Source organism: Gekko japonicus, unplaced genomic scaffold (assembly GCF_001447785.1).
Source record: "Gekko japonicus isolate JY-2015 unplaced genomic scaffold, Gekko_japonicus_V1.1 scaffold247, whole genome shotgun sequence".
In the NCBI taxonomy this organism is placed as follows: domain Eukaryota; kingdom Metazoa; phylum Chordata; class Lepidosauria; order Squamata; family Gekkonidae; genus Gekko; species Gekko japonicus.
Window position 1 is genome coordinate 448,016 of NW_015166427.1, and position 21,865 is coordinate 469,880.

The following is a 21,865-nucleotide window of genomic DNA, read 5'->3' on the forward strand; positions in this document are numbered from 1 at the left end:
TCGCAAAATATTCAAAGCAGCAAATGGAAGTTAAAATAAAAGATCCCCTTCCTATATTGTGGCTGCAATCCAAATGACCATTTCTGGGGAATAATCCACATTAGATTACTTCTGAGCAGACCTGCTTTGTCGTGCTGTTATGGAAGAAGAATTTCCTAAATGTGCATTTCCTACCCCCACCGCAGCTCATGGGCTCCCAACTTGTACAACTTACCTTAATATCATTATTAATCTTCATTGAAAGTCTAAATGTCTCTTTGCTTGTTGTTATAATTGCTGACAGCTAAATCTGTTTCCACTTGGTTGCACATCAAATGCAGTCAAATGTAAAATAGGCAGTTAGCTACCTTTGACATGACGGCTATACTTGAGACTATTTTTAAAAAACATAATTTCATCTGACATAAAAGTTGTGTTTTCAGAATCTGGATTTAAGATTTTGAGTTAAGAAACATACAGTTCAGCTTGTCAAACAGGTCTGTTTTGGAAATTCTAAGCTCCCATTTGTCTTTCTGTTCCATTGGATGTCATATTTGGAAAATGACAGTATGGCAGCAAACAGTAATCAAAAGATAAATCAGAAACATGGTATATTTTAACAACAGTGTTCCACCTATATTCAAATACATGCATGTTATGATATTTGCATGGTGCAGACCAATAGGTTTGGATCCAGCAGCATTCTGTGAATGAGCAGAATGCCCTTGTGCTCACTTGGAGGAAGGGGGCATGTGACGTTGTTTCCTACTGATTGTCCCACATTCCAGCATTAGCTCCTAAACTCAACACTGAATGCCAATCCAGACAGTCCCTTGCCCTTCTGATGAGTTCTCGTTGGGGAGGAGGGAGATCAGGGGAATGCAGCAGAAAAGCAAAGGCCCACAGATTTTGAGTTCCAAGCTATTCAGTGCCTCCATTTTAATCTTGCTAAATGGGAGGGGACCAGGCAGGGTGGGAGGGCCTGCATGGTTCTCAAGTGGTGTTGCTGAACAGCAACTAGCAAGGCACCAGGGCCTGGTATGCCTGGTACAGCTTCTTTGACGGCACGTTGATCTATAACAGCTTATATGGACATGAAGTGATGGTATTAACCAGGTCCTTCCAGCCGCTGATGCACACGCAGGCTTCTTTAGGCTTCCACAGAATCTCAGTGGTCACACCATGATGCTGGCTCCCGACTTCCGTTACTGTTTAGTGACAATAGCCATGAAGTGCAGCACTGTGACTGCTTCTACCACCTGGGGAATGACTGTAAAACATTCATATTGAATATCTACTGCTCTGTTAATAAAGTACTTCAGCCTATCTTTGTAGCCATGCCTTCTGCTGCCATATGATTGAAACTCAGAGAGGAGAAATTAAAGACTTACCTGAGGGACCGCCTTTCCCCATATATACCCCCAAGAGCACTTCGGTCCGGGCCACAACATCGCCTGGTGGTTCCAGGCCCCCAGGAGGCAAGGCTCGCCATGACTAGGACCAGATCTTTTTCAATGGTGGCCCCTACCTGGTGAAACGAGCTCCCGGAGGAGATCAGGGCCCTGCGGGACCTTATGCAGTTCCGCAGGGCCTGTAAGACGGAGCTCTTCCGTCAGGCTTTCACATAGGGGCCACCACTTCCACCACCACCAATGAGATGGATAACATCGGGGTTAAGGATGGCCCGGGAAGATCTGCCACAATTTCTGAGTGACCGATACCACTGGATTTACCTGGTTGAGCTATAGGATAACATCATCCTTGGAGAACTGTCTGTTACCATCTGGCATGTATCCGGAGACCATCGTGTTAAATTGAGTACAATTGTTATTAATTGTTATTAATGTTTTTATTGTTTTATCTGTTTTATATGGGCTTTGCCCCTTGTAAGCCGCCCTGAGCCCGCTCTGCGGGGAGGGCGGGGTATAAATCTTAATAATAAATAAAATAAATTTTGTCACTCCTGGAAGTAGCATCTTAATTTTTTTCCATCTGTTTCACAATGATGTTTCTGTGTTGTTAGATCATAATGCTGAGCTCACTAACAGAATTAAATAGCTACATTGACAAAACACAGCTTACAGAGGATCTTGGTGGCTCACTGGATTACTGCCACAACAGGTGGCTGTCTCATCGCACTGTAAGTAATTCTTTTTCTGACTACTCTGGATCAATGGGCCCTTCTGTTGCATACCCAATAACTAACCAGCTTGGACACATGAATGCAAATTGAAATAGCATGTATGAGAAGATGTCTCAGAGGAACTTAGTCATCTCATAAAATCATCATGAGTAATGAATCTGGGAGTGGTGATTTCAGAGCTTAGATATCTACAGTATGTTATTAATGGGCTTTTTTGTGATGTCTCCTGAAAGATGGAGAATACAACAGCAGGACTGTGTGTATTTTTTAAAAAGGTTTTGTATTGAAAGTGGTGAAAGTATTTTTATTTACACATTTTAACATTTACTTTAAAGTGGCCTTTTTAAAGTCTTGTACGTCATGTTTGTAAGATGTATTTTCAAGACATGTATGTATTTTAAGTTAATTTGATTATGAGTTTGAAGTGACGTGATATTTTTCTTTCATATTCCAAAAGGCTATAGAAAACTTTGCTCTAATGGTTAAGCAAACAGCTCAAGCACTTCGGTCCTTTGGAACTGAGCTGGCAGAAACAGAACTACCAAATGATGTGCAGTCCACCAGTACCCTCCTTGCAGTACACTCTGAAAGAAAGGATAAAATGAAGGTATGCTAGTTATACTGTATATGGAGAAGCTGTACTTAGGAATGTACATCAGACTATTGAGATGGCCCAATGGCAGAGCTTTGTCCACAACTAGCACTAACATAGCTTTCTGCCCTGCCTGCACCCAGGCTTCACTCCCTTTGCATGTAGAGTATGATTGAAAGTTCCCAATTTTGAGAAAACTCCAGTGCTCTTTGACATGGGAATGCATTTTCCTGGGCAGTAGGCATTTTAAACTTTGGTTTAAATGTCTGATCTCATTTTGAACTCTATGCTGTCTTCTCTCACTGTTTAACTTTTGAGTTCAGACCTACCGGATTGACTGCTATGATGTTCTTCCACCATGTCTTCCTCCAACAGGGGAAGACTTTCTTCAACAAAGAGTTTTTTTTTCCATCAAAAAAGTCATTCTACACTGGAAGAAGTATTTTCCTTGAACAAAGACTTAACAGAAGACAGTTATCTGATGCAACCCACCATGTATAAAGCCCAAAAGGAAACTTTCCAAATTTTAAAATCTAGAAAAATCATAATGATAGAAGTTTGTTTTATAACAAGTTTATAACAGTTTTATAACAAGTTTATTTGTGTTATAGTATCTCTTGTTTTCATTTATTTACATCTTGTCCTTTCCCCACAATATCTTTACTTTGAAAAACTGCACATGCACATGTGTGTTAATTGTCGTTACATCACTTCTAATTTATGATGACCCTATGAATTAATGACCTCCAAAAACATCCTGTCATTAACAGCCTTGCTCAAGTCTTGCAAAATGAGGGCCATGGGTTCCTTTGCTGAAAAAATCCATCTCATGTTGGGTCTTCCTCTTTTCCTGCTGCCTTCGACTTTTCCCAGCATGCTTGTCTTTTCCAGTGACTCTTGTCATTTCATAATGTAACCAAACTACAATAGCCTCAGTTTAGTCATTTTCGCTTCTAGGGATAGTTTCAGGCTTGATTTGATCTAGAACCTAGTTATTTGTCTTTTTGGTGGTCCATGGTATCTATAAAACACTTCTCCAGCACCGCATTTCAAACAAATCAATTTTTTTTCTGTTGGGTTTCCTCATTGTCCAACTTTTATTGGTCTCCAGCAACACATCTCTATGCTTAAGAATCTTTTCTAGCACCTTCATGGCTCCCCTTCCCAGTCTCAATCTCATTCTGATTTCTTGATTGCAGTCTTCCTTTTGGTTGATGATGGAGCCAAGAAATAGAAAATCTTGAATAATTTCGATTTCTTCATTGTCAACAGTAGTAATTTCTTTCATCTTCTTGACATTCAGATGTAATCCTAATTGGCACTTTCTTCTTCAACCTTTTTCACTAGTTGTTTCAAGTCTTCACTATTTTCTGCCAGTAATGTGGTGTCATCTGTATATCAAAAATTGTTAATGTTCTTCCCATCAGTTTTCACTCCAACTTCATCTAAATCAAATCCAGTTTTCCTTATTATGTGTTCTGCATATAGATTGAAGAGATAGGGAGATAAAGTGCATCCTTGTCTGACACCTTTGCCAATTCCGTTTCTCCATATTTTGTCCTAACAGTAGCCTCTTGTCCAGAGTACAGGTAGTTCATCAAAACTATGTTGTGGCTTTTCATGATCCACACAGTCAAAAGCTTTGCTTTAATCTATAAAACACAAGTTGATTTTCTTCTGAAATTCTCTTATATGCTCCAGTAACCAATGTAAATTTGCAATATGATCTCCAGTCCATCTTCCTATTCTGAACCTAGCTTAAACATCTGGTAACAGTCTTTGTTTTTAATTTTTTGAGCATCACTTTACTTGCATAAGAAATTAATGTGATGGTCCAATAGTTGCTGCAGTTTTTGACATCTCCTTTTTTCAGAATTGGAATGTAGACTGAGTGTTTGCAGTCTGTGGGCCATTGTTCTGTTTTCCATATCGTTACCTGTCCCAGTGTCTGGATTATTTATTAGAAAAGTTTGTCTGCGGAATCTTCCTTTAAATATTATGAAGTAGTTGTTAAAGACTTTATGAAAATGTTTCAAGCTGTATGTAGGACCACTACAGAAAGTGGAAGTTCATTGAGTCTAGAATAAGGAAAAGTATAGTAGTTTATTGGCAGTTTCAACTGCATTTAGTATCTGATTTGTTACATCAAATTCTTGTTAGTTGCTTTACTTTTTAAAATTTACTTTTCTTTTTTTTGTCTCTGACAATATTCAAGATATACTTACACTGTTCTAGTATGAAGCTGAAGCAGATACTGCAGGGAATATCAGGATATCAGGCAAAACTCAGGCTGGTTTAGAAAAAGCAAGGCACAGCTAGCAAGGAGCAAAGTTTCTGAGACTTGACCGAGCTCTTGAGATGATGTTCCATGGTATCTAAAAGAGATTCTGATGTCTCGAACCACTTCAGGTCTGGAATCTCTGAAAACCCCCAGTGTATGCAGTGGCATCAGTGGTGGTAGCTGCAACTCAGGCTCTTCCTACTCAGATCCACTCATAAAGATGGCTAGGGAGAGCAAAGCAGAGATTATGATGTCCATTTCCTTTATTAAAATTTGATTTCCATGACTTAGAAGGTACTGTCATGATTTCTATAACTTTGAAAATTCTGTCATGAACTACTCTAATCTCATATTTCACAGAATGGTCTGGGTTACATCCTAGTAAAAATATATCTTAACAGTGGCCTTTTAAATTTTCTACAGGAGGATCTCAGGATAGCATTAATACAAGGTGATGACATTCTCAAAAGTATTAAAAGACCAGTTCTTGAAAACCCAGAGTACAAAATGAATCCAGATCAACTTGAAAATCAAATCACTGTGGAAAGGTGAGGTAAATCTACTGTTTATTATACAGATCATATTGTACACCTTCCCTAAAATAAAACCTAATGCTAAATTGTAGCCAGGAGGTCAGCTGGAATATTCCCATGTTGGTACCCTCTGGAAAGTTTCATCCGTTTATCCTTGATGCTTCCCTTTAGGCAAAACAATCAAAATTCTAGGTCTGCACTGTACACTGTGGCTGCACATAATGACATAAGGTTAAGGGATGATATAGGAATGGCAATGAACAGGGGTCATTTCCTGCAGGAGCGCACAGGAGCGGAGCTCCAGCAGTAAAGAGCCCAGGGGGCAGGCACATGCAACAAGCCCCACCCCCTGCTCCCAGCAGCCCTCAGTCAGAGCAAGAAGCAACCAGGTAAGTTGCAGAGCCCCCTGGTCCAAAACAATCCAGTGGCACCTTTAAGACCAAGTTTTATTCAGGTACAAGCTCTCCCTCCTCTGCAAGGGCAGTTCTGCATGTCCCCCCCCCCCAATAGCTAGCAATCCAAAACAGTCCAGTGGAGCCTGAGCGGTGTGTGTTGCCTTCTGACACACTTCCGGTGATGTCAGGAGGTGTGGCATATGCAAATAAGTTATGCTAATGAGCTCCTGCACCTTATTTTTTACAAAAAGAACCCTTGGTAATGAATAACATAAGAGTGCTGATACCAACACCTTGACAACAGCTGCAATTGCACTAGTCAGCAAGAAAGATCCCGTAGCTCCTTCAATCCCTGATGTGGATCAGCTTGCATGCCGTGACCACTGAATATTTTTAGCTGTCTATTACATTTTTAACCTACAGACCAGTCTTCATAGATGTTTGTGAACCCAGAGCCGAAGGGGAAGGCAAACAAACTACAGACATATTGATGGAGTTGAAATGGCCACAGCTTTATTGGCTACAACCTGGGTGCAGCATAGGGCAAAGAATCCAGGCATTGGCTGCCACCCAGTGGACACCAAACACCCCCAGCCCACCTTCTGGAGGATACTGCAGAATGGCAGGACATGGGACTCCACATGGGCATAAACCACTATGTCATTTCCCTGATCACTTGAGAGTGAGGTTGCCCCGACAGCTCCTGAACTGGGTGTGTCCCCAGGAAGCCCTCACCCCAAAATCCTTTAAAAGGATCCCCAAAGATGGGGGAAACAGGCATGCAAGCTGTGTCCCCCCCCCCCCCATTTCATTCAGCTCAGTTCTGACACTGGCAAAACACAGTTGTGGCAATGCAAGCAAAGATACTGCATTTGAAAAATCGGTACTTGCCCCTGATCTGACAGATAAAGGCATTATCTCAAAACTGTACTCTTACGTTAACCGAAACCATTCATAAGAATAGGGTAACAGCTATGAATATATGGGAAAGAGACCTTGAGGTTTCCTTAACTGAGAATGACTGGCATGAGGTCACCTCAGAGGCATTAAATATTCAAACTTTATCATTCAAACTTTGGTCGAGATGGTATTTTACCCCACAAATGTTGCATCATTTCTGTAGAAAGACTCCATATGTCTCTTGGAGAAAATATAAACATTGTTGGTGGCAATGCCCAGACATTCAAGGGTTTTAAAGCAAAGTACGTATGGTGATTCATAAGATCTGTAACGCAAAGTCAAAGCTAGATCCCAAATGGCTATTATTGGTTTTACCTTCTTGTAAGGATACTGATACACTGAAGCGTAAGCTCATTTCAGCTTTATTGACGACAGCACATTTGTGTATTGCAACAAACTGGAAGAAGGATAAACTTCTATCTTTAACATTGTGTAAGGTTAAAACTTGGGATCTTACGGTTATGGAGAAGATCTCTTTAATAGTTAACCCTACAGATTCAGATTCTAAATTATCTCACTTTTTGGACAAGTGGATGCCTCTTATTTCTTATTTGGAGGGAATGAAATGTCATAAAGGCAGGGAGATCCCCTCCAAATATAGGTTCCTTTTTGCATGATTGTTAAATCTATATCTCCTGTAATAGTGTATTATATTTTATTTGTTTGTTTTATTATTAAATTGAATTTTTTAAAAAATGAACATGACACTGCAGTAGAAAACAACCACCCATCAACTAAATGAACTTACGTATGCCATAGTGTAGACAGAGGAGTGTAGTGGGTGAAAGCTGGAGGCCAACTGTGGCCAGAGGCATGGTAGGGCACTTTAATCCTGGCCAGGTAGACCAGAGGAACTCTCTCCCTAAGGCACCTAACCACAACTTTCTCCCCCCACCCCCGCACAGGCCCACAAACAGGGCCCCAGGTAAGGCTGGGGGTGTTGCTTTAGACTGCTGCAGTCATACTTGAACACACATGAATGCCTGAAGCTGTCTTACAGTGAACTAGATCATTGCTCTGTCCAGGTCCGTATTGTCAACTTTGACTGGCGGTGTCTCTCCAGAGTCTCAGCTAGAGGTCTTTCACATCACCTGCTACCTCACCCATTTAATCAGAGATCCTAGGATAGAACCTGGCACCTTCTTTATGCTCTATCCTCTCTCCAAACCAAGGGCTACTGTGAATTGTCCTCTGTAATACTACTGAGTAAGGAGGTTCTCCCTAGCATGGTCCAGCAGTTGGTGCTTTTGTCATGTTCTTTGCCTTAAGCTGGCCAAATATCAAACCTGTATATTAAAACGATCTGGCATATGCTGAGTTAGATCAGCAGTCTTTCTAGCCCAACATATTGTAGTATTTTATGGTCACTATTTGTTGTGTAGTGGGTTAGCCGCATGGAAGAATTGCTGAGGCACGCATGATACACTGCACACTTTACTAGTACACAACATGCACACACCAACGGCCGACCGGCCACTTATATACAGTCTGAGGAACCTCCCATTGGCCCATTCAAACCTCCCGCCAATGTCCCATTGGTTCCCCTAGTGGCAGGGTGCAGGAGCCTGGTCCCCATTGTTCTCCGGACTCAAGCTCCACTGTATCGTGGGCACCCAGTGGCCGTCCGCGGACACAACACTATTAGCACGGGGATGTTGCCCTTCCTTCTACTTCAAATTGTAAGTAGATTTGTTAGGAATAGTAATCTTTTACAGAACATACTGTTCCATTAAAGAAAAAGTTACAACTAATAATGCCATACAATAATAGTCACTTGTTTTTCCCCATTTATCTTGCAAGTCACATTTATTTCCATTTAAATGATGAGTTTGATTTCCAAAATGAAGAGAGCAGTCTATTCTATGTACAGTATGCTGGATATGTTTTTGTCTTATATGTATTCTCTTTTTAGGCTTCTAGCTCAGCTGGATGAAACAGAAACAGCCTTTGATGATTTTTGGTCTAAACACCAACAGAAGCTTGAGCAGTGCTTACAACTTAGGCATTTTGAATTGCATTACAAGGAGGTGATCTTTTAAAAAATATATGTATGATCCTTTAGTCTTGTTAACTTTAGCACTTACATTGCTTGTTCTACTTCTTGCTCTTTTGCCTATCTCCTCTTCCATTCAATTTGCCTTATGTAGTGTTGTGAAAAAGAAGGTTTCTTTCTGCCAGAAGAAGAGAGAGCAATTTTCGCTGATTAATCCCTCTAATAGCAGGCCCCACCCCCCATGCTGAAAGTCCCCTGTTCCCTAGGGGAATTTGGAGACTTCACTGAGTTGCAGTGGGAAAGAAGGCATGCCACTCCAGGCTGAGTTCCACTGGCAGGGAATGGACTATGGATTCAACCCTGTGTTTGTGGTCATATAAACTAAATATGCCAACAGAGTAAACCACAATGAATAACAAGTCAAAATGTACAATGCATAATATTAATGACAATATAATGGATAAGGTGCAAGTATGAAAAGTTCATAATTGGTGAAATACAATCTGAAATATACAGATAAAATATTGATACTTAAAGACTACTGAAATAATCCTTTCCAGAAGTAGCTGAGCTAAATCACTTCTCAAAGGTGCAGAAGATGCAGTCTGTGACTGCTGTTCTTTAAAAAAAACAAAACTCTGAGAGTCATATAGGAAAATTTCTTCAGTGGGCACTCCTCACAGACATTTTATTATTTACCATTATTGTTTTATTTAGACAACTGATAACACTGCCTCTCTAGAAAGCTGCTCAAACCAACTCATAAAATAAATTGTTACAATAAAATTATATAACTGTTGCATAAAAGGTAGCCATTAAAAACTAGCACAAGAACAGCAAGTGCCTAGAAACAATATCAGCTGCTTAAAACAATGTTCATAGGAAGTCCTCAGCTAGAAGCAGACCATAAACACTTTTTTAAAATATACTTTCAATTAAAAATCAGGATAAAAATAAATATTTTAGCCTGGGGCCTAAAGGAAAGTAAGGAGGGGAGGGCGAGATACAAATATAATAAATAAATAAATAAGGTTAATGTAAGAAAGGAGGATCTTTTATTTGTCTGTCATGCACCTGGAGTGTGCTCTCACCTACCATGAAGGGTCAGGGGACTGTGAGGAATAACATGGAATGCATTTAGGCTTACCAAGTACTTACCGAGAATCGGCGGGGGACACATACTTCTTCTCAGGACCATTCCTGTGTGGAAAACAGACACACCGCACCATGCCATCACCAGGAAGTGACGCTGGGCGACGCTCTGGCAATGGGGTTGGAAACTTGATAGTACCATCAAGTTTCTAGCCCCATTGCCAGAGCGTCACTCGGCGTCACTTCCTGGTGATGGCATGGTACAGCGTGGGTGTGTTACAGGGAGGAATGTTCCGGCCAGGGACCGTGTGTCCGCCACCGATTCGCGGTAGGTACTTGGTAACCCTAAATGCGTTGTAGAGGATCGCAGCTGAAAGGGAGACATTGTCCAGCTTCTTGTACCATTTCTTTCTCCATTTGCACAGAAGCCTCTTTGACCCTTCCTGCTGCATCTTGCCATTCCTGATGGTCAACTGCTATTTAGTAGTGCCTTTTGGTGGGTTCTTGTTGGAAGAGGGGAGGTAATTAATTTCTTTTGGTCTGTACTGTGTTCACAGTTCTTAGAATCAGTGATTGAGAAGTCTGCAGGATCTGGTTTATTGACTAACAGAACTAGGATCCTCTTACTAAGTTGATGATTCATGATGGTACAAGGAACCTTTTGTTCTGTCATAACTGTTTTCTCAGGCTTTTATTTATATGTACCTGTCTTTCATTTTAGGTTAAAGCAGCACTAAATATTGCATCTGAGAGGCTATCTAGTTTCACAGAAGTGGGAAATAGCTGTTCGCACGTGGAACACATTCTAAAAGAACTTTCCCTTTTTGAAGAAAAGTTACATGTAAGGATTATAAATTTATGTTTAGTGCATATTTTTCACTGAGCAGAATTTATAAAAAGGTATTGTCACAACTTATATTTTCGTGTCTCACCAATGACTTCTTTTCTTAGGATGTTTTAGAAAAGGCAAATATGCTAATTTCTGAAGGTGGAGATTTAATACAAAACAATCATTATGCTGTGGACTCTATTCTCCCAAAGTGCAATGAACTTCAACATCACTGTGAAATGATTACTGTTGAAAGGGACAACAAAAGGGCTCTCTTGAACCAGTCACATGATTTACATAGCCAGCTGGAGAAGGTAAACCTAGTCATACTGTTTCTTCTCTTATTTCCTAATAACATTGTAGGTGTGTGTGGTATATCTACCTGGAGCTATCACTGTTGCTTACTTTCAGGTAGGTAGCTGTGTTGGTCTGAAACCATAGAACAAAGTTTGAGTCCAGTGGCACCTTTAAGACCAACAAAGTTTAATTCTGGGCATAAGCTTGCGTGTGCATGCTTACTGTTGCTTACTGGTAGGGAATGAAGGGGACCTATAAGAATGGGCTGAAAAATCTAACTAAGACATGAAGCAAAGTTATTGGTCAGAGAGACAGGCCAAGATCACTCAGTTCCCAGAAGGCTGCCCAGATAGACAAGGCAGATGTGGAGAGAGGAGCAGAAACCAAGATAGTATGGCCAAGAAATCAGGAAAGTGATTTTGAATCAAGGAGGGTCAATGAAGATCAGAATCAGTTTCTGCTGATTCTGCCTTTCCAGTCCCTTCTGCCACTTCAGAGTTCTCATGTTTGTTTAAGGACACAAGAATATCTTCTAGTCAGGCTCATAAGTCACTGTACTGACAAATGACAAAAACCCTTGTTTTAAATGGACTGCTGAATCTCTTCATTTAAGGGCACGTGCTGAGATGTGTTTGGGGAGGGGCCATGGCTCAGTGATAGAGTCTCTGCTTGGCATGCAGAAGGTTGCAGGTTCAGTCCATGGCATCTCCGGTATAAAGGACCAGGCAGTAGGTGAAGTGGAAGATCTCTGCCTGAAACCCTAGAGAGCTGATGCCAGTCTGAGTAGACAATAATGACTTTGATGGACCGATGGTCTGATTCAGTATAAGGCAGTTTCATATGTGTTCATGTGTGTTTCTTTCTGCCTCCTCTGTATATCTGTAGTCCATGAAGTGGTGCGATGAAGGAATTTACCTGCTGGCTTCCCAACTTGTAGATAAATGCCAGTCCCAAGACGGAGCAGAATCAGCTCTACAGGAGATAGAGAATTTTTTGGACACTGGCGCAGGCAATAAGCTCAAGGAGCTGAATTACTTGTACAAAGATTATGACGCCATCCTTAACCAAGAATTAATGGTAATATTTGTGTACTGATACCATAGTTTAATATTGATATTCATGAACAGAGACATTTGGTGGGGGACTTTCTCTGGGGCATTTTTTATTTGAAGACTGCTGTTGTCTTGTATGCATAAAGAGATATGCTACTGAAAAAATTTAAAGTATATAAATGGATGCATGGTGTATGTTGACAGGTTGTTGTTTTTTTAAAAAACGATGATAACACTTTGGGTTTTTCTACAGGAGCATGTGCAAAAAGTATTTCAGAAGCAGGAGAGCATGGAAGAAATGTTTCAGAAGAGACAAGTCAGTCTTAAGAAACTGGCCGCAAAGCAAATGCGTCCAGTTCAGCCAGTGGCACCTAGGCCAGAGGTCTTTGTAAAATCACAGTGTACGTCTCCAGGTAAGAAAGTGTAGTGGGCTTACAAACTGGGTTTATTTAACAGCAAATAAGATAGTTCATCTTGTGAGTTTGGCTGTAAATGTGAGCTGAGACATGTTCCAGTTTAAGCTGTTGGATTCTATTTCATATGCCAGGCCTTCAAAGAGAATCTGAAGACTCATCCAGCCCAGAAAATCACATGATCCGGAGAGGGAACTACAGAAGAGCCAAGGTGTGTGATTTATTATTATAGTTCTTACTTTCCAGTTCTCCTTTGTTGGTGGTTTTGTTTTTATTTTTTTAAATATATGCTTGTGGAAACGGAACTGGTATAATGTCCTTGATTTTGTATGGATTTTGAAACTTGCTGAGGGTGAAAGAGGAGAGTGCAAAAGTTGGCTTGAAACTCAACATCAAAACAAAACTAAGATCATGGACATTCCTTGGCAAACAGAAGGGGAACAGACTTCATGTTCCTGGGATCCAAGATCACTGCAGACCCCCAGCCATGAAATTAAAAGACGCCTGCTCCTTGGGAGGAAAGCGATGGCAAACCTAGACAGCATAATAAAAAATAGAGACATCACCCTGCCAACAAAAGTCTGTATGGTCAAAGCAATGGTATTCCTAGTAGTCATGTATGGCTGCGAGAGTTGGACTATAAGGAAGGCTGAGCGCCGAACAATAGATTCTTTTGAATTATGGTGCTGGAGAAGACTCTTGAGAGTCCCTTGGACTGCAAGGAGATAGAATCAGCCAATCCTAAAAGAAATCAATGCTGATTGTTCCCTGGAAGGCCAGATACTGAAGCTGAAGCTCAAATACTTTGGTCACCAAATGAGGAGGGAGCACTCATTGGAGAAGACCCTGATGCTGGGAAAGATTGAAGGCAAAAGAAGAAGGGGACGGCAAAGGATGAGATGGTTAGACAGTGTTACCAATGCAATGAACATGAAATTAAACAAACTCCGGAGCACGACTGAAGACAGGTGGGCCTGGCGTGATGTGGTCCATGGGGTCGCAAAGAGTCGGACTTGACTGTGCGACTGAACAACAACAACAACAACATATGTTTCTAGGTGTATAATCATACGTTTCTACACCTAAACATATTCCTTGAAATTTAACTTCAACAAAATGCAGAGAGTGGTGTTGCTAGCTTGTATAACTCTGATGTATGACCTCTGCCCAGGGCACAAGATTACAACTCTGTTATTTCAGACTATTTAACAGTGTTCAATATCATTGACCAGGGTACCCTTCTGCTCTGTCTGGATGGGCTGAGATTGGGTAGCTCTGTTTTGTAGCAGTTGTGAGGTTGATGCTCCACCCTTTGGTTTGTAAGATGTTGCAGGGATCCCCCTTGTCCTCAGTGCTGTTTAATGCATACATAAAATATCTGGTTGATATTGTCCAGAGATTTGATGATGTCACCGATACGCAGATGACATCAATTTCCCCCACTTCTGTCCTGAAGAAGCCGTGGAAGATCTGAATTATTATCTGAAGTCAGTAATGAACTGGACTGGGGCAGAAAAAACGAAGCTGCCTAAACAAGGCAGAAGAATTGCAGACTGATCTAAGATTCGATGTAGAGCTGTTAACCTTTTTTTCTCTCTTCAGAGTGAAATGAGTGAAATCCATCAAACCAGAGGCGGATCAGTAATGGATGATGATGAAAATCTAGCTGTGTTACGAAAGTGAGTACAGCGTCTCGTACAAAACACAATCATACTGTAGAGTTATAGCCAGAGAATGAACCTTGCCTGTCATTGTAACGTATTTGATAAAGTGTGCGTGCACACGAAAGCCCATACCTTGAATAAACCTTTGTTGGTCTTAAAGGTGCCGCTGGACTCTGAATTTGTCGTACTGCTTCAGACCAACATGGCTGACCAACTGGATCTATACTGTAGAATTATCACACTAGAGATTTTGACAGTGATTACAGTTATGTTATGTAAGCATTTAGTACAGAACAAAGTATTCTTCTACCATTAAAAAATTGAATGAGTTGTCAGTATAAAACTCAAATGTGTTATGTAGCAGGAAATGACCATAAAATCTTCCTGTTCCGTTGCATTAATCCCTTTGTGACTTGGGGAAAGAAAAGCAAATAATTTAAAAGCATATCATTTGGCTTCACTGTTATGTTTGATAAAATATGACTGAAGATGTTTTAATGTGAATAATTCTTGGAGACATGGCAGGCACAGTTTCTTTGTACACAGTAGTCTTTATCAGTATCCAGTGTCCAGCAGTCTAAAAGATGCACTTCTAATTTATTCCTTATATTCACAGACATGTAATTAATGAACTTATTGAAACTGAAAGAGCTTACGTGGAAGAACTTCTGTGTGTTCTTGAAGTAGGTATTTGATTCTGTAGCCTTGCTATATGTGTTAATAATGTTTGATTTAGTCCTGCAGAACAGTCCAAATATGTGTTTGTGAGATAGACAGTCCAAATATGTGTTTGTGAGATAATGTGCATGCTCATTAGGTGGTCGTTGTAAAATGTTTGTTCATTCGGCCATTTCTGTGCTGCTTTTCTCCTTAAAGCAGCTTACAGAAACTTCCGTCATACAGAACAACCAATTTAAATGCAGTAAAGAAAACAGAGACATTGTAGGCAGGTCCTGATTCACTGGGCTAGCTATCCCTTCACTGGTTGCACACCATGGTTCTAGGTTGCACACCATGGACCAAAAGCCTTTTGGCTTGTGCTTTGGCCATGCCCAGGATAAGTACCTGTAACCAGAGGATGGGGAAAAACTCAGCCCAGATGATATTTAGCTTCTGCTAGCAAGATCTTCCAAACAGCCATACATTGAACTTCTGAGGGTTGGAGTATATGCTACCTTTGCTGAGAAGATACCCTTGAAAACAGCCTTCCCATGAAGAGTGATCACACACACACACACTTCCTGCCACAACATTTGGAATTGCTCATTAGGACAGGGGTTCCCAACCTTTTTCTGCCTATGGACATATTTGGAATTCTGACACAGCATGGTGGGCACAGCAACAAAATGGCTGCCACAGGAGGCAGAGCCAGCCACAAAATGGCTGCCACAACATACCTTCAGTCATACGGTGAAGATCCTTGTGTTGTGATGGCAGATGCTGCCAAAGGAACATTTTTAAAAATCTTTACAGCCAATCAAATCTCCAGTAGTCGATCAGAAGCCTTGCTGGGCAAAAGCCATACCCCCCCACTAACTTCCTAAAAACATTTGGCGGGCACAGGTGTCAGTGGGCAACACGGCACCCACGCAGGGCTCTTTTTGTAGCAGGAACTCCTTTGCATATTAGGCAACACACCCCTAATGTAGCCAATCCTCCAAGAGCTTACAGTAGCCCCTGTAAGAAGAGTTCTGTAAGCTCTTGGAGGATTGGCTACGTTAGGGGTGTGTTGCCTAATATGCAAAGGAGTTCCTGCTACAAAAAGAGCCCTGCGCGCACAGGCATCGCGTTGGGGACCCCTGCATCCAGGAGATTGGGGCATCACATTGTGCGCCTCTGCTCCATATTTCTGATAGCTGCAACATAATGGTCCTCATCAGAGTAAAGAGTGTTACTGGAGCAAAGATCCTGATGATGACAGAATTAAAATGTGCTCCAAACTTGAACTAACTCCTCTAAGAAGAGGGGAAATTAGAAATTGCCTGAAGCGACTTTGGTATTGTTTCCCTTTCTGAGCTGGGTACTTTATATGATGCAGCCAAACTGAAAACCTCCTTTAGTTGTGCCTGAGGAGGAACACTCTAGCTGGAAATGCAGATTAAAACCAGGCCTTCCTTGCTGTCTGGAAATGCTAAAGATTAGGCCCTGGTTTTGTTGCTTCCAGCAGATGTCATAAACAGGAACTTGTTCCAGGAAGGAAGAAGCAAGAACAATTGTCTTGAAAGGTCATGATATGAGGTTCTGAAGTAATTGTTGTCAACTTTGGAATTAGCAGCTGTGTGAGTAGTGTATAAATAGCTACAACATGTATGTGGATAAATAGTTCAGAAACATGCTTGATTTCAGAAGCTGCCTTCCTTTCTTGAACTGGAATGTACTGTTTGCAAGCAGTAGATATATTTGTACAGAGTTGGGCTGGTGCTCTAGAATTTTATAGCTGATATTGAGATACTGCTGTGTGCTTATCAGCTTTGAGCAGTCTGGACTTGCTGAAAGAGAGAGTGACACTGTAGATGCATATGGGCCATAAATTTTGTTCCCTTTTTGTATCACAGGGGTACGCTGCAGAAATGGACAACCCTTTAATGGCACATCTTATTTCACCAGGGCTACAGAATAAGAAAGATGTTTTGTTTGGAAATATGGAAGAAATCTATCACTTTCACAACAGGTTAGGATTTGTGCTTTCCACTGGCAGAAACTGACCTTTTCAAAGCTATTATTGTTAATCGTGGTCTCAGTCCCATGTTGTACATGAAAGACCATTGCTGTGAAAAGTGGCTTGCATCAGTTCACTCCCATGAGTTCATAGCTGATGTAATATTTGAGAGAGAAAATTCTAGTATATAACTCATGCTTTAAAGCCACTATGACACAAAAATGTTTATGGTATTATCCAACCAAAGATAAGCACTTTCACTGCGCTTAAACTTACCTTTGTTCCATTGAAACCAGTGAGGAAAGGGGAATTTTGCATTCTGGCAGAATTTGTTCCCTTAGCATTTACATTCTGTTTGTGTAAAAAAATAATCCCAGAAACATTTGTAAAGTAATAACATCATGGCTCTATTCAGTGGTCACTTCTAAGCAATATTACCATAAACCTGTAATCAATATACATTAACATGGATGGTGACCACGTTTACTCACCCCTCCCTTCTCTCATGGAAAATCTTGGTTAGAAAGTAACTCTAGGTACCCATGATGTGTGCAGTCTCACTTGAGTTAGTTTACCGTAGTAAAACTGGACTTGGTTTGGGATTCTAATTTGGGGTGGGAGGGGAAACCAGCTCCAGTTCATAATCATCTGTCATAGGTGACTGGAATTAGTTTCTAACTGGGATTTTGTGTGAGAAGCAGGGTTGCCAAGTCTGAATTTCGCTGCAGCGGGGGACTCCCGGCTGGCGGCTGGAGTGCGCACAAAGTGCGCGCCGCATCCACGTCACTTCCGGGTGACGTGCACGTCGGGGTGGGGTTCCCCCCGGGGCCCGATCCACCGGCGGCGGGGAATGGGCCTCTGGGGCAGGGGTTTCCCCGCCCCCCGGGGGGACTCGGCAAGAAGGGGTTGCACCTGATTCCATGCACAAGGCCATTAACAGGTTTAATATTGGTTGAAAGTCTGAATGCAGCCCAAAAGTGATTCCGGTTAGGTGTTTTCTGTCCAGTGGCCACTGTATTAAATATGCAGTTTGTCTGGAAAATAGAAAAGGCAATAGAAAGCTTTGTTGGTCAATACTTTTTAAGCATATTTGTCTGGTTTTATAGATGTATATTACAGCTCCCTGCTTCTTGAAATTAGAAAATACATTATTATGGGTACATGTTGTAGAGGTTTTAGGCTATTTCATTGCATTTTCAAATACAAATTTTTTTTTATAGAATATTTTTGCGAGAACTAGAAAACTACATAGAATATCCAGAATTGGTAGGAAGGTGTTTCCTTGAAAGGGTAAGTAGTACAAAGAAAAAGGGAATGTTATTCAGTACTAAATTATATTTGTTGTTGATCTTTCACTGGAAGATGGTTTTCTTTGTGGTAGCCTCACTTTTAGCAAAAAGTTATATCCTGGTTAGAAGCACCCATAAATCTAAAATTAGCTTAGTTTATTCTTGACTGGTTTACACAATTTGAATAACTCCTGTAATAGAATCCATTTGTGCACACAACTTAATTTTAGAAAAACCAGAGCAGAACTGTTTTACTAAATTCTGTCCCCTAAATATTCTAGTCCCAAGAGAGTATTGCATATCTGTAAGCACATTTCTGGACTCTCACACTAATAAAAACATTTCTGTTGATTCCAGTAGGACTGATTTACATGTCTGAGGCTGGATTAAAAATGTGCATACATTGCTGTGCTGATCACATAAATTGCTGTATTTGTCTTGTGATAGCTCGGTTATACAAAATGCCTTATAACAGATCAGCTATAGGTGATATAATTTTCTTCTCATGAGGGCACAATGGTAACTTGAGTAATTCAAAAACTTCTACCTCAGCTGTTGTGAACTGGCTTAATTGTGTTGAACGTCTACATCTTGTCAGATATTGATATTTATTTGGTGGATATTATAACTTAGATTTTAAAGGTGGTGGAAAGCACCCTCAAGTCACAGGTGACTTATGGTGACTTTGTGGGGTTTTCAAGGCAAGAGATGTTCAGAGGTGGTTTGCCATTGCCTGTCTCCGTGTCACAACCCTGCTGTTTCTTGGAGGTTTCCAATCCAAATACTAGCCAGGGCCAACCCTGCTTAGCTTGCAACATCTGATGATATCGAGCTAGCCTGGGCTAACCAGGTCAGGGCAGAATTTAAAGAGCTGCTAGCTGCTACAGGGGTCCCCAGCGTCATGCCCCATGGACACCATAGCAAATGCCAGCACCTTTCCTAGTGCTGCCAAGTGTTGTTTTAGAAAGCGGGCAGGACCAAATGGGACTTTTGCCCAGCTGGGCTTCTGATTGGCCATTGGAGATCTGATGGGCGGAGCAGATTTTAAAAAAATGTTTTTTTGCAGCCGCTGCCACCTTTGCACAAGGATCTTCACTGAGTAACTGAAGGTGTAAGCTATGTGTAGGCAAGACATTTTTTAAAAAATAAATTCTTCATTTTAAAAGGCAACCTGTTAAGCAGAGCTTCTGCCTGTGGCAGTCATTTTGTGGTTGACTCCACCTCCTATGGCAGCCGTATTGTGCTTGTGCCCACTACCCTCTGTCAGGATTCCAAAAGTACCTGCAGGCTCAAAGAGGCTGGGGAAGAATAGTAGAGAATGTATCCAGCTAAATTTCATTTTTGTTGAGATGCATTTTACAGCTAATATTGTTCTGTCATAGCCCTTTGAAAGATTTTTACCTAAGGGAAGCACAATGGTGGAAGAACGAACGCACATGCTTTAATCTGTTAGGTTGATTCCTGAACTTCTTGAGGTTTGACTGCTTAGGGTTTTTTTTAAAAAAAAGAGTAATTAACTGCTGTATTTACTCAAATGAAGGACTAGGGGTTTTTTTTTAAGGCATACTGTTAAAGAGGGGTGCAACATCTTGCATTTGCATACAAGTAATAGTTATGTCAAGTAATTAAAAAGTGTATACCTTTTTTAGGGTTGTGGTCTTACCTTCATGGTCATTTTCCTTTTGAGTAAATACAGTAAATCTTAGAAAGCAAAGACTCCTGGACTTACAGTTGTTTTCTTTCCAATTCAGATGGAAGACTTTCAGGTTTATGAAAAATATTGTCAAAATAAGCCTCGATCTGAAAGTCTGTGGAGACAATTTTCAGACTGCGTTTTCTTTCAGGTATTCTTTATTGTGTTGCATTAGTTTGTTTCTCAGTACATCTCACCGAAGAAATATTGTCAGCTCTGTATCCATGTTTGTTTCTTCATAGGAGTGTCAGAGAAAACTTGACCACAAGCTGAGTCTGGACTCCTATCTACTGAAACCTGTTCAAAGAATAACCAAGTATCAACTGTTGCTAAAGGTGGGAACAGCACAATTTACATCATGCCCTAAATGTTTAATAATGTGAGGTAAAGGAAATGAAGTTAATTTTTCATTAAAAATAAGAGTTATCCATAGACCCTTCTGCAATTTATACTTTAGACAACATTCATAATTTGCCATGTTGTTTACACTCTTGGTCATTTTTGCCTTTCTGTGGCACACCAGTTTTCCACTCAGGAATTGAGCACAGGATAGAGTGCAAGGAAAAGATAGTAGCTGAACCAAAGTCATTCTTTGCAAATACCCTCTGTAGCTCTACCCATATCTCCACTTTTGTTTTTTATAACGGCATTCTTGTTGCTTACCTAAAAAAAAATAATTGTGTTCCCATGGAACTTCATGTGATTGTGTATATTGTTCTTTCCCAGGAAATGTTGAAATACAGCAAAAATTGTGAAGGGGCTGAAGATCTTCAAGAGGCATTAATGTCAATCTTGGGAATCCTTAAGGCAGTTAATGATTCCATGCATCAGATTGCCATCACTGGCTATGATGTAAGTGGTAACATTTTTAAATATCATAATTTAGAAGAGGCACATAATAAGAGGACATGTGCAACATATGCAACAGGTCAAAGAATTTCACAACCATTTTTTTGTTTACAATTATCTGAAATAATTGTTAGTGTTAAATATGGGGCATCATTTCATCATTTGTGCATAACTTCTAATTTTTTAGTACTTGAATGGATGGAGTTATGCTCCTGGTCTACCCATGCAGCAGACTGAGTTTGACAAGGCCTTTGTAGAAGATAATCTTATTGCATGCCAAAAAATAGTAAAACAAACACACACAAAAAGCACAGCTGGCTAGAAAGTTTCTTCCTGCTGTCTAGTTTGTTGCCTTCATTTTGTTTTTTACCTGTATGGAGTTTTATATATGGAGAAGCAGTAAAAATTCCAATCTTCTAGGTGCAGTTTTAATAGTATGGTTTAATTCTGCCTCTTAGGATTCTACCAACCTGTTCTGCTGCCGTGACTAGACCAGGCCTACCTCTATTATCCCTCTCTTTGCCCAATTTGTATCTTGAGGGAGATGGACATGCCTTTAGTTAAATAATTTGGGCTTTATATATAAGTCACTTGAAGATGACTTCTCTCTAATACCAGATATTTCCAAGCAGGGGGTAAAATCTAGCATACAAAGTGTTGTTCTGAGATCAATATTACTAAAGAAGTTCAGTTGAATTACACTCAGCTTTTTGTCATCAGAGTTCAGCTACAGAAAGATCAATAACTTTGCATCTTTTTTAAAAGTATACTTTGGTTTCTTATGTAAGTGGATGAAGCGTGATTAAGAAAATAATGTCAGCATAAGGTGGTGTATTCCCCATAGTGATGTTCTCCCGTGAGGGCACTGGGCATGGATTAGTGGGGATGAAGTATTACTAATTTCTTGAGCTATCTTGCAACTTTTAGGATATACAAGCCAAGACAGTTTTGTATAATTTGGCATTCTTACATTTCATGCTACTTGGGCAGCTCTTTTGGTGGTCCAAACACTGGGCATTCCATTTCAGTGGTCTGTGAAGCCCTCTAGAACTACAAAATGTATTGATTTCCATGAACCTTTTAAAGGATTGTTTTCTTTTCCTTTTCAAATGCAGCCAATGGGGGCTGCTATTTTTCAAGAAGGAGAAAAGT

General features: G+C 40.6%; 1 protein-coding gene across 1 annotated transcript in view; it reads left to right on the forward strand.

The window, feature by feature from the left end:
* The window catches only part of MCF2L (MCF.2 cell line derived transforming sequence like), an 83,023-nt gene that overhangs the window by 42,493 nt on the left and 18,665 nt on the right, over positions 1-21,865 (forward strand). Inside the window, exons 7-22 of the mRNA XM_015411753.1 lie at positions 2,002-2,119; positions 2,580-2,729; positions 5,419-5,543; positions 8,796-8,910; positions 10,690-10,809; positions 10,920-11,111; positions 11,980-12,171; positions 12,400-12,559; positions 12,694-12,770; positions 14,162-14,238; positions 14,840-14,906; positions 16,779-16,894; positions 18,103-18,172; positions 19,923-20,015; positions 20,107-20,199; positions 20,591-20,716. Coding sequence (XP_015267239.1) covers positions 2,002-2,119; positions 2,580-2,729; positions 5,419-5,543; positions 8,796-8,910; positions 10,690-10,809; positions 10,920-11,111; positions 11,980-12,171; positions 12,400-12,559; positions 12,694-12,770; positions 14,162-14,238; positions 14,840-14,906; positions 16,779-16,894; positions 18,103-18,172; positions 19,923-20,015; positions 20,107-20,199; positions 20,591-20,716 — 1,891 coding nt within the window. The remainder of the gene's footprint in view (positions 1-2,001; positions 2,120-2,579; positions 2,730-5,418; positions 5,544-8,795; positions 8,911-10,689; positions 10,810-10,919; positions 11,112-11,979; positions 12,172-12,399; positions 12,560-12,693; positions 12,771-14,161; positions 14,239-14,839; positions 14,907-16,778; positions 16,895-18,102; positions 18,173-19,922; positions 20,016-20,106; positions 20,200-20,590; positions 20,717-21,865) is intronic.